Raw genomic sequence first — 10,664 nt, 5'->3', positions numbered from 1 at the left:
CTCACATTACACTATTGTGTGTGTGTGAATCTGATAGTCTTCATTTGTGATGTGTGTGCAGGTGAGTTCGGTGAGGTGTGTCGCGGCCGGCTCAGGGTTCCTGGGAAGAAAGAGAACTACGTGGCCATTAAGACCCTGAAGGCTGGCTACACAGACAAGCAGAGGCGGGACTTCCTGTCAGAGGCGTCAATCATGGGTCAGTTCCAGCATCCCAACATCATTCACCTGGAGGGAGTGATCACAGCTTCCTGTCCTGTGATGATTCTGACCGAGTACATGGAGAACGGCGCACTGGACTCCTTCCTGCGGGTCAGTACCTGTCTGTCTCTCTCTCTCTCTCTGTGTGTTTGATGTCGGGTCAGATGTGTCGCCCACTCTCACCCATCTCTCTGTCTGACGTTGGGTCAAAAGTGTCGCCCGGTCTCACCCATCTCTCTCTGTCTGACTGATGTCGGGTCAGATGTGTCGCCAGGTTTCACCCATCTCTGTCTGTTTGATGTAGGGTCCAAAGTGTCACCCTCTCTCACCTGTATCTCTCTCTGTTTGTCTGATGTTGGGTCAGAAGCGTTGCCCGGTCTCACCTGTATCTCTCTCTCTCTCTCTCTCTCTCTCTCTCTCTCTCTCTCTCTCTCTCGGTCTGTCTGTCTGATGTCGGGTCAGATGTTTCACCCAGTCTCACCCATCCCGCTCTCTGTCTGTCTGATGTCGGGTCAGAAGGGTCACCCGCTCTCACCCATCTCTCTGTCTGGTGTTGGGTCAGAAGTGTTGCCCGGTCTCACCCATCTCTCACTTGTTCTCTCTGTCTGTCTGATGTTGGGTCAAAAGTGTCGCCCGGTCTCACCAGGCTCTGTCTGTCTGTCTGTCTGTCTGATGTCGGGTCAGATGTGTCGCCCCGTCTCACCTGTATCTCTCTCTCTCTGTCTGTCTGATGTCGGGTCAGAAGTGTCGCCCAGTCTCACCCGTCTCTCTCTGTCTGTCTGTCTGTCTGATGTCGGGTCAGAAGTGTCGCCCACTCTCACCTATCTCTCTCTGTCTGTCTGTCTGTCTGTCTGTCTGATGTCGGGTCAGAAGTGTCGCCCACTCTCACCCATCTCTCTCTGTCTGTCTGTCTGATGTTGGGTCAGATGTGTCACCCGGTCTCACCCATCTCTGTCTGATTGATGTAGGGTCCGAAGTGTCCCCCTCTCTCACCCCTCTCTCTCTGTCTGTCTGATGTCGGGTCAGATGTTTCACCCAGTCTCACCCATCTCTCTCTGTCTGTCTGATGTTGGGTCAAAAGTGTCGCCCAGTCTCACCTATCTCTCTCTGTCTGTCTGTCTGTCTCACTGATGTCGGGTCAGAAGTGTCGCCCGCTCTCACCCGTCTCTCTCTGTCTGTCTGATGTCGGGTCAGAAGTGTCGCCGCTCTCACCCATCTCTCTCTGTCTGTCTGATGTCGGGTCAGAAGTGTCGCCGCTCTCACCCATCTCTCTCTGTCTGTCTGTCTGATGTTGGGTCAGATGTGTCACCTGGTCTCACCCATCTCTCTCTCTCTGTCTGTCTGATGTCGGGTCAGATGTTTCACCCAGTCTCGCCCATCTCTCTCTCTGTTTGTCTGATGTCGGGTCAGAAGTGTCGCCGCTCTCACCCATCTCTCTCTGTCTGTCTGTCTGATGTCGAGTCAGATGTTTCACCCAGTCTCACCCATCTCTCTCTGTCTGTCTGATGTCGGGTCAAAAGTGTCGCCCAGTCTCACCTATCTCTCTCTGTCTGTCTGTCTGTCTGATGTCGGGTCAAAAGTGTCGCCCAGTCTCACCTATCTCTCTCTGTCTGTCTGTCTGTCTGATGTCGGGTCAGAAGTGTCGCCCGCTCTCACCCGTCTCTCTCTGTCTGTCTGATGTCGGGTCAGATGTTTCACCCAGTCTCACCCATCTCTCTCTCTGTTTGTCTGATGTCGGGTCAGAAGTGTCGCCGCTCTCACCCATCTCTCTCTGTCTGTCTGTCTGATGTCGAGTCAGATGTTTCACCCAGTCTCACCCATCTCTCTCTGTCTGTCTGATGTTGGGTCAAAAGTGTCGCCCAGTCTCACCTATCTCTCTCTGTCTGTCTGTCTGTCTGTCTGTCTGATGTCGGGTCAGAAGTGTCGCCCGCTCTCACCCGTCTCTCTCTGTCTGTCTGATGTCGGGTCAGATGTTTCACCCAGTCTCACCCATCTCTCTCTCTGTTTGTCTGATGTCGGGTCAGAAGTGTCGCCGCTCGCACCCATCTCTCTCTCTGTCTGTCTGATGTCGGGTCAGATGTTTCACCCAGTCTCACCCATCTCTCTCTGTCTGTCTGATGTTGGGTCAGAAGGGACGCCCGCTCTCACCCATCTCTCTGTCTGATGTTGGGTCAGAAGTGTTGCCCGGTCTCACCCATCTCTCACTTGTTCTCTCTGTCTGTCTGATGTTGGGTCAAAAGTGTCGCCCGGTCTCACCTGGCTCTCTCTCTCTGTCTGTCTGTCTGATGTCGGGTCAGATGTTTCACCCAGTCTCACCCATCTCTCTCTCTGTCTGTCTGATATTGGGTCAGAAGTGTCGCTCGCTCTCACCCGTCTCTCTCTCTCTTTCTCTCTGTCTGTCTGATGTTGGGTCAGAAGTGTCGCCCGCTCTCACCCGTCTCTCTCTCTCTTTCTCCCTTTCTGTCTGATGTTGGGTCAGATGTGTTGCCCGCTCTCACCTGTCTCTCTCTCTCTCTCTTTCTCTCTGTCTGTCTGATGTTGGGTCAGAAGTGTCGCCCGCTCTCACCCGTCTCTCTCTCTCTTTCTCCCTTTCTGTCTGATGTTGGGTCAGATGTGTTGCCCGCTCTCACCCGTCTCTCTCTCTCTTTCTCCCTTTCTGTCTGATGTTGGGTCAGATGTGTTGCCCGCTCTCACCTGTCTCTCTCTCTTTCTCTCTGTCTGTCTGATGTTGGGTCAGAAGGGACGCCCGCTCTCACCCATCTCTCTGTCTGATGTTGGGTCAGAAGTGTTGCCCGGTCTCACCCATCTCTCACTTGTTCTCTCTGTCTGTCTGATGTTGGGTCAAAAGTGTCGCCCGGTCTCACCTGGCTCTCTCTCTCTGTCTGTCTGTCTGATGTCGGGTCAGATGTTTCACCCAGTCTCACCCATCTCTCTCTCTGTCTGTCTGATATTGGGTCAGAAGTGTCGCTCGCTCTCACCCGTCTCTCTCTCTCTTTCTCTCTTTCTGTCTGATGTTGGGTCAGATGTGTTGCCCGCTCTCACCTGTCTCTCTCTCTCTCTTTCTCTCTGTCTGTCTGGTGTTGTGTCAGAAGTGTTGCCCGCTCTCACCCATCTTGCTCTCTCTCTCTGTCTGATGTTGGGTCAGTTGTGTCACCTGCTCTCACCTGTGTCTCTCTTTCTGTCTGTCTGATGTCGGGTCAGATGTTTCACCCAGTCTCACCTATCTCTCTCTGTCTGTTTGTCTGTCTGTCTGATGTCGGGTCAGAAGTGTCGCCGCTCGCACCCATCTCTCTCTGTCTGTCTGTCTGATGTTGGGTCAGATGTGTCACCCGGTCTCACCCATCTCTGTCTGTTTGATGTAGGGTCCGAAGTGTCCCCCTCTCTCACCCCGCTCTCTCTGTCTGTCTGATGTTGGGTCAGATGTGTCACCCGGTCTCACCCATCTCTCTCTGTCTGTCTGATGTTGGGTCAAAAGTGTCGCCCAGTCTCACCTATCTCTCTCTGTCTGTTTGTCTGTCTGTCTGATGTCGGGTCAGAAGTGTCGCCCGCTCTCACCCGTCTCTCTCTGTCTGTCTGATGTCGGGTCAGATGTTTCACCCAGTCTCACCTATCTCTCTCTGTCTGTTTGTCTGTCTGTCTGATGTCGGGTCAGAAGTGTCGCCGCTCTCACCCATCTCTCTCTCTCTGTCTGTCTGATGTTGGGTCAGAAGGGTCACCCGCTCTCACCCATCTCTCTGTCTGATGTCGGGTCAGAAGTGTTGCCCGGTCTCACCCATCTCTCACTTGTTCTCTCTGTCTGTCTGATGTCGGGTCAGATGTTTCACCCAGTCTCACCCATCTCTCTCTCTGTCTGTCTGATATTGGGTCAGAAGTGTCGCCCGATCTCACCCGTCTCTCTCTCTCTTTCTCCCTTTCTGTCTGATGTTGGGTCAGATGTGTTGCCCGCTCTCACCCGTCTCTCTCTCTCTTTCTCTCTGTCTGTCTGGTGTTGTGTCAGAAGTGTCCCCCTCTCTCACCCCGCTCTCTCTCTGTCTGATGTTGGGTCAGTTGTGTCACCTGCTCTCACCTGTGTCTCTCTTTCTGTCTGTCTGATGTCGGGTCAGAAGTGTCGCAAGCTCTCACCCGTGTCCTCGCTCTCTCTCTCTCTCTCTCTCTCTCTCTCTGTGTCTCTGATGTTGTGTCAGAAGTGTCGCCCACTCTCACCTGTGTCTCTCTCTCTCTCTCTCCGTCTGCAGCTGAACGACGGTCAGTTCACGCCCATCCAGCTGGTGGGGATGCTGCGTGGGATTGCGTCTGGTATGAAGTACCTGTCGGAGAAGAGTTATGTTCACAGGGATCTAGCGGCGCGAAACATCCTGGTCAACAGTAACCTGGTGTGTAAGGTGTCTGACTTCGGCCTGTCCAGATTCCTGACGGAGAACTCTTCTGACCCCACGTACACCAGCTCACTGGTGAGGACACGCCCACCGATAGTCACCCCTCCGGTTCCGTACTGTTCTTCTGATCAAGATGACTGATGTTATTATGCTCATTTACTGTAATTTTCCCTTTTTTTCGTAAAATAATGCATTCTTGCAAAATAATGTTATATACACACACGTGTATAAAAAAATATATAAACATTGTTTTTATTATTATAAGTTCTGACATAATTGATGTCAATTTTAGTCCCAAATCCAATTTTAAGACAATTTTTTTTGGGTTTAGATGTTTTATTTGTATTAGTAGATTACATTTTTGTGAACTTTTTATAATCTGATTTTGTATTTGTCAGTTCCAGATATTTTATTATAATTATCACACATTACCACATTACATCTATCAGCAGGTGTCCAATATTCATACATGAGAGAAATACTAAAGAACATGCAGAAGTCTTTATCTGTTGATCGATTGATATTCTCTCACCATATTCTGACACAGTTATTAAACAAGATGGTTCTTTTTGTTATTTTGTATATTTACTATTTAAAAAAGCAACAAGAAAGAAGTAAGTGTAGAAACCACAGGACTAAGACACAGATAGAATAAAAGAGCTTTCAGTTCTTCCGGGAGGTGTAGTATTCATGTGTGTGTGTGTGTGTGTGTGTGTGTCAGGGCGGGAAGATCCCGATCCGCTGGACGGCTCCTGAAGCCATCGCCTTCCGTAAGTTCACCTCGGCGTCAGACGTCTGGAGCTACGGCATCGTGATGTGGGAGGTGATGTCGTTCGGAGAGAGACCCTACTGGGACATGAGCAACCAGGACGTGAGTGAGGTTTAATCTGATCTGACGGACGAGTGTGTTCTGAGCCCACTGATGATGTGTGTGTGTGTGTGTGTGCAGGTGATCAACGCCATCGAGCAGGACTACCGCCTGCCTCCTCCCCCAGAATGCCCTGCGTCTCTGCACCAGCTGATGCTGGACTGCTGGCAGAAGGAGAGATCGTCTCGCCCACGCTTCTGTGCCATCGTCTCTGCCCTCGACCGACTGATCCGCAACCCAGCCTCGCTCAAGATCACCGGACGCATCTCAGACGGGTGTGTGTGTGTGTGTGTGTGTGTGTGTGAGGCTGCAGGGGAAGTTAATCACCTTCACTGCTGTATCCTGCTCGTTCTGAATGTGAACGGATGACAGTTGCTGAAATGTTCCAGCCATCTATAAAACATCCACACACACTAAACCTTAAATACAAGCACACACACACACACACACACACACACACACGCGTTTGGAATGAATAAGTTATTTTAATGTGTCTGAATCATCTGTTTCCTGTGTGAATCTGTGTTAAAGTGTAATGTATTTCTGTGATGTTCCGCTGTATTTTCAGCATCATTCCTCCAGTCTTCAGTGTCACATGATCTTCAGAAATCAGAATAATATGATAATTTACTGCTCAAGAAACATTTCTGATTATTATCAGTGTTGAACACAGTTGTGCTGCACAATATTTCTGTGGAAACTGTGATACATTTTAATTTTCAGGATTCACAGAAGAACAGCATTTATTTGAAATATAAATATTTTGTTACATTTCTATATTGTCACTTTTAAACAGTTTAATGCATCCTTGATAAATAAAATCATTAATTTCTTTAAAAAAAAACAACCTCAAAACTTTTGAAAAGTAAAAAATACATATTTATATCATTTAAAAGTGTATTTATGTTTATAATTGATAAATTTATTAAGGAACCACATCAGTTTGAAATCGTTCATAAAGATTACTCCAAAAATACACTGCCGTATAAAAGATATATAATGTAAGATCTGTATAATCTGTGGATGTGCAGTAGCAGCACACGGCTGGTGATGTCACTTCCTGTCCTGGCGTATGTGATTGACCGGTGTGTGTGTGTGTGTGTGTGTCTCAGGTCGTCTCACCCTCTGCTGGACCAGCGTCCTCCTCCGTCTCTCTCTCACTGCAGCTCAGTGTCCGACTGGCTCCGGATCATCAAGATGGAGCGATACGAGGACAACTTCCTGCAGGCCGGCTTCACCTCCATCCAGCTGGTGTCACACATCTCCACCGAGTGAGTCACTGCGCTACTAGTGTTCATACTCATCAGTTAGCACGGCTGTTAGCATTGACTCAAGTTACATAAACATGTCTCTTTTTCACTTAGTTAGACATGTTAAAATAACTACACCTAAAAGTGACTAAAAAAACTAAACCTAACAAAAAATTAGAATTAGAAATGAAACCTTAAAATAAAAAGCAAATAGAATTGAGGAGTAATTGCAGTGTTGTGTCCAGGGATCTCCTGAGGATCGGCGTGACTTTAGCGGGTCACCAGAAGAAGATTCTGTCCAGCATCCAAACACTGCGGGTCCACGGCGGATCCCTGCGATACTGACGCTTCCCAGCATGCCCTGCTTCTGCTATCAGACCGATCGACCAATCACTGTGGAGCACCACAGGACCAGCCAATCAGGACAGAATCTCTGGGGTTTATTCTCTTGGTTTTGTCTTCGGCCTCGTGAAGAGACAGACGAGCGTTACGACAGAGACGTCAGCGGATGACGTGTTACTGTTGCATTCTGGGAGCTTAATCGGATCTTCACATTGAAGATTCATTATAATTATTATTATAAAGTGAGATTATTTTGTAATTATTGTTTTGTACGTATAAAAACAGCACAAATAATGAACAAATGTTTGTTTAGCAAAAGTACTGTGGGAGCTGTCAATCAAACTGAGTGTAATCCGTGTGACCAATAACATTAAAGATCTGCACTGGCCCCTCCCAGCAGAGCTGCTGCAGTGTGTGTGTGTGTGTGTGTGTGTGTGTGTGTGTGTGGAGAACTAGAGAACTGAATCTCAGTGACATACATCTGAGTGAATCGGATTATCAACAAAGACAACATGAAGGGCGGGGCTGGAACTGAGATGTGGGCGTGACGTATGCAGATGAGCACAGCTGGGGAGGCGGAGCTTAAGAGCGCTGAAGGAATCCTGCACACATCACCAGAGAGAAGAAGATCCAGTTATCACATTCTGATTAAACAAAACCAGCTCAAAACATCTTTAAAATGAGACCAGATCAGTTCACAATAAGATCATATATATATATATATATGCATTCAGAGTGAATATTCATTTCATGACTAATTTAAAACCCTGTTATAAAGTCAAACCCAGGAAACTAATTCACCATGTGCCCTCCAGCAGCTGAGTTTGACACCCTGCTCTGTGGTTTCAAACTGCTTGAAACATTAATTTCTTGCCTATTTTGAATGCCAAGTGTTGACACAGGTGTGTTTTCAGGAGGCTGTACAGATTTTGCTTACATTGATTGTGATGTGGTCAAATTGACCCCCGATGGTTTTCATGTAATTTTATATGTAATAAACTTTTTTTTACTCACCTTTATTGTAGCTTGCCAAACACTAAAATATGGAATATATAAGAACATTATGTATAACACCAGAAAAAATTGCTGCTTGCACTATGTAGCCTACATTGAATTGAGTTTCTGTTTTGTCACTCTTCATCACACACACATGTACTAACTGGCTCTAAATCTCTTCTTAATACAAAGTTGGTTCTTAATTACAATATGGAAAGTATCTAAAGTTCTGTTAATCCTAAAGCAGTGAAAACTCAGTCATCTGAATCAAATGATTCTCGATCCCCGCTCGAAGTTCCGTTCTGACTCAAATGATTCGCGATCCGCGCTCCAAAGTTGCGATCTGAATCAAATGCGATCCGCGCTCCGAAGTTCCGATCTGACTCAAATGATCCGCGCTCCGAAGTTCCGATCTGACTCAAATGATCCGCGATCCGCGCTCCGAAGTTCCGTTCTGACTCAAATGATTCGCGATCCGCGCTCCGAAGTTCCGATCTGACTCAAATGCGATCCGCGCTCCGAAGTTCCGTTCTGACTCAAATGATTCGCAATCCGCGCTCCGAAGTTGCGATCTGAATCAAATGCGATCCGCGCTCCGAAGTTCCGATCTGACTCAAATGATTCGCGATCTGCGCTCCAAAGTTCCGATCTGACTCAAATGCGATCCGCGCTCCGAAGTTCCGTTCTGACTCAAATGATTCGCAATCCGCGCTCCGAAGTTGCGATCTGAATCAAATGATTCGCGATCCGCGCTCCGAAGTTGCGATCTGAATCAAATGCGATCCGCGCTCCGAAGTTCCGATCTGACTCAAATGATTCGCAGTGGTGGACAGTAATGGAGTAGCTTTACTTCGTTACTGTACTTACATTTTTCAAGTATCTACTGGAGTATTTTTATTTTGAGTAACTTTTACTTTTACTTCACTACATTCCAAAGCATAATCGTACTTTTAACTTCACTACATTTCATAAAGCATATCGTTACTCCCTATAATAGATCACGTGCTCCAACACGCAGAAGGGGTGTCTGATTCATCATGAACGAACTGAGTCTTTTCAAAATAAACTTTTAAATCGGATGGCAAATTGCACCAAACGATTCGTTTAGGAATTAGAATGATCCGATTGCAGCTGTTTTGGAGTCGACAACTCACTGATTCAAATGAACCGTTTAGTGCGAGTCTCCAGAAGTAAGAACCGGGAGATCTTGTGAGCGCGCGTGCGTCGATGTTGCAAAAAGTAAGTTATTAATGTCGAAATTTAGGATTAATTATTTTAACTGAAAATCATATTTAGGTCAGAATTGTCAGTTGTTTGGGAACTAAATCCGCTGTAAAGAGTGATCTGTTTAAGCCCACTCAAATGCTCGAGTGCAGACGATGCAGACACATCAGTGTCTCTGTGTTTTAGGTAAAAAAATAAATAAATAACAAAACATTTAAAATGACAGATTAAATACGATAACTCATGCACGTTCAAATTCCCCGCTGCCGTGATGTTAACAGTTTTATTAAAATGCTACCATCCATGTCCTATGTAACGTCTTTTGTTATATTGTTTATCAACACTAACGTTATACATATGTATATTGTTTGGATTAACTAGAGAGTAGACAGACATTAATGTTTATTCATAACCGTACTGAAAATAAGTAAATATTGTTAGCTGATGCTAACTGTCTAGCTAACAAGCTTGCTGATGCTAAGTTGAGGTAATTATATATATATGTGTGTGTGTGTGTGTGTGTGTGTGTATATAGATAGATAGATAGATAGATAGATAGATTACATCTAGGGACAAAAGAAAGGATGTGATGTTTAGAACATGGTAACTACAGTAATTATCAAAGAGGGGAAGAGATGCACCCCGTTTGGCCAGGGGTGTTTTTACATCACAGACAAGATTTGAGAAGGAAAAAATCATTATGAAAATATAATTATATTTTCCTTAAAATGTTTTTCCTAATTTGAGGCCTTATTTATCATGTCATATATAACTGTGATGTTCTGTAAAACAGCAAACTTTAAAATACTTTGTTCTTACTGGAGAAGATCAGATGGTCATCTCTGTTTTATCTCAGGTACATCACAGCGTAGTCCATATCAACAACAAAAATATATCTTGACTCCATATAGTGGTTATTTTGGTAAAAAAAAATCCCATGTACTTTGAGCAGTAGTAAGATTATAAAAAATATGTGCTAATATGAAATATAATATTTTATTATATGTATCTGTACTTTTACTCAAGTACTTGATTTGTCTACTTCGTCCACCACGATGATTCGCGATCCGCGTTCCGAAGTTCAGATCTGAATCAAATGATTCGCGATCCGCGCTCGGAAGTTCCGATCTGAATCAGATGATTCGCAATCCCAGCTCCTAAGTTCCGATCTGAATCAAATGATTCGCGATCCGCGCTCCGATGTTCCGATCTGAATCAAAAGATTCGCTATCCGCGCTCCGATGTTCCGATCTGAATCAAATGATTCGCGATCCGCGCTCCGAAGTTCCGATCTGAATCAAATGATTCGCTATCCGCGCTCCGATGTTCCGATCTGAATCAAATGATTCGCGATCCGCGCTCCGAAGTTCCGATCTGAATCAAATGCGATCCAAAGTTGTGTGTGTGTAA

General features: G+C 46.0%; 1 protein-coding gene across 1 annotated transcript in view; it reads left to right on the top strand.

The window, feature by feature from the left end:
- ephb4b (eph receptor B4b) overlaps window positions 1–7,435 on the top strand; it is a 23,787-nt gene extending 16,352 nt beyond the window's left edge. Inside the window, exons 12-17 of the mRNA XM_052541140.1 lie at window positions 62–309; window positions 4,434–4,649; window positions 5,296–5,445; window positions 5,524–5,717; window positions 6,555–6,713; window positions 6,938–7,435. Of these exons, the coding sequence (XP_052397100.1) occupies window positions 62–309; window positions 4,434–4,649; window positions 5,296–5,445; window positions 5,524–5,717; window positions 6,555–6,713; window positions 6,938–7,037 (1,067 nt within the window). The 3' untranslated portion in view covers window positions 7,038–7,435. The remainder of the gene's footprint in view (window positions 1–61; window positions 310–4,433; window positions 4,650–5,295; window positions 5,446–5,523; window positions 5,718–6,554; window positions 6,714–6,937) is intronic.
- The last annotated feature ends 3,229 nt before the right edge of the window (window positions 7,436–10,664 follow it).

This window comes from Carassius gibelio, chromosome A23 (genome assembly GCF_023724105.1).
Source record: "Carassius gibelio isolate Cgi1373 ecotype wild population from Czech Republic chromosome A23, carGib1.2-hapl.c, whole genome shotgun sequence".
NCBI classification, from domain to species: Eukaryota; Metazoa; Chordata; class Actinopteri; order Cypriniformes; family Cyprinidae; genus Carassius; species Carassius gibelio.
Note: the sequence above shows the minus strand (reverse complement) of the source record. Positions and strands in the feature narration are given on the sequence as shown.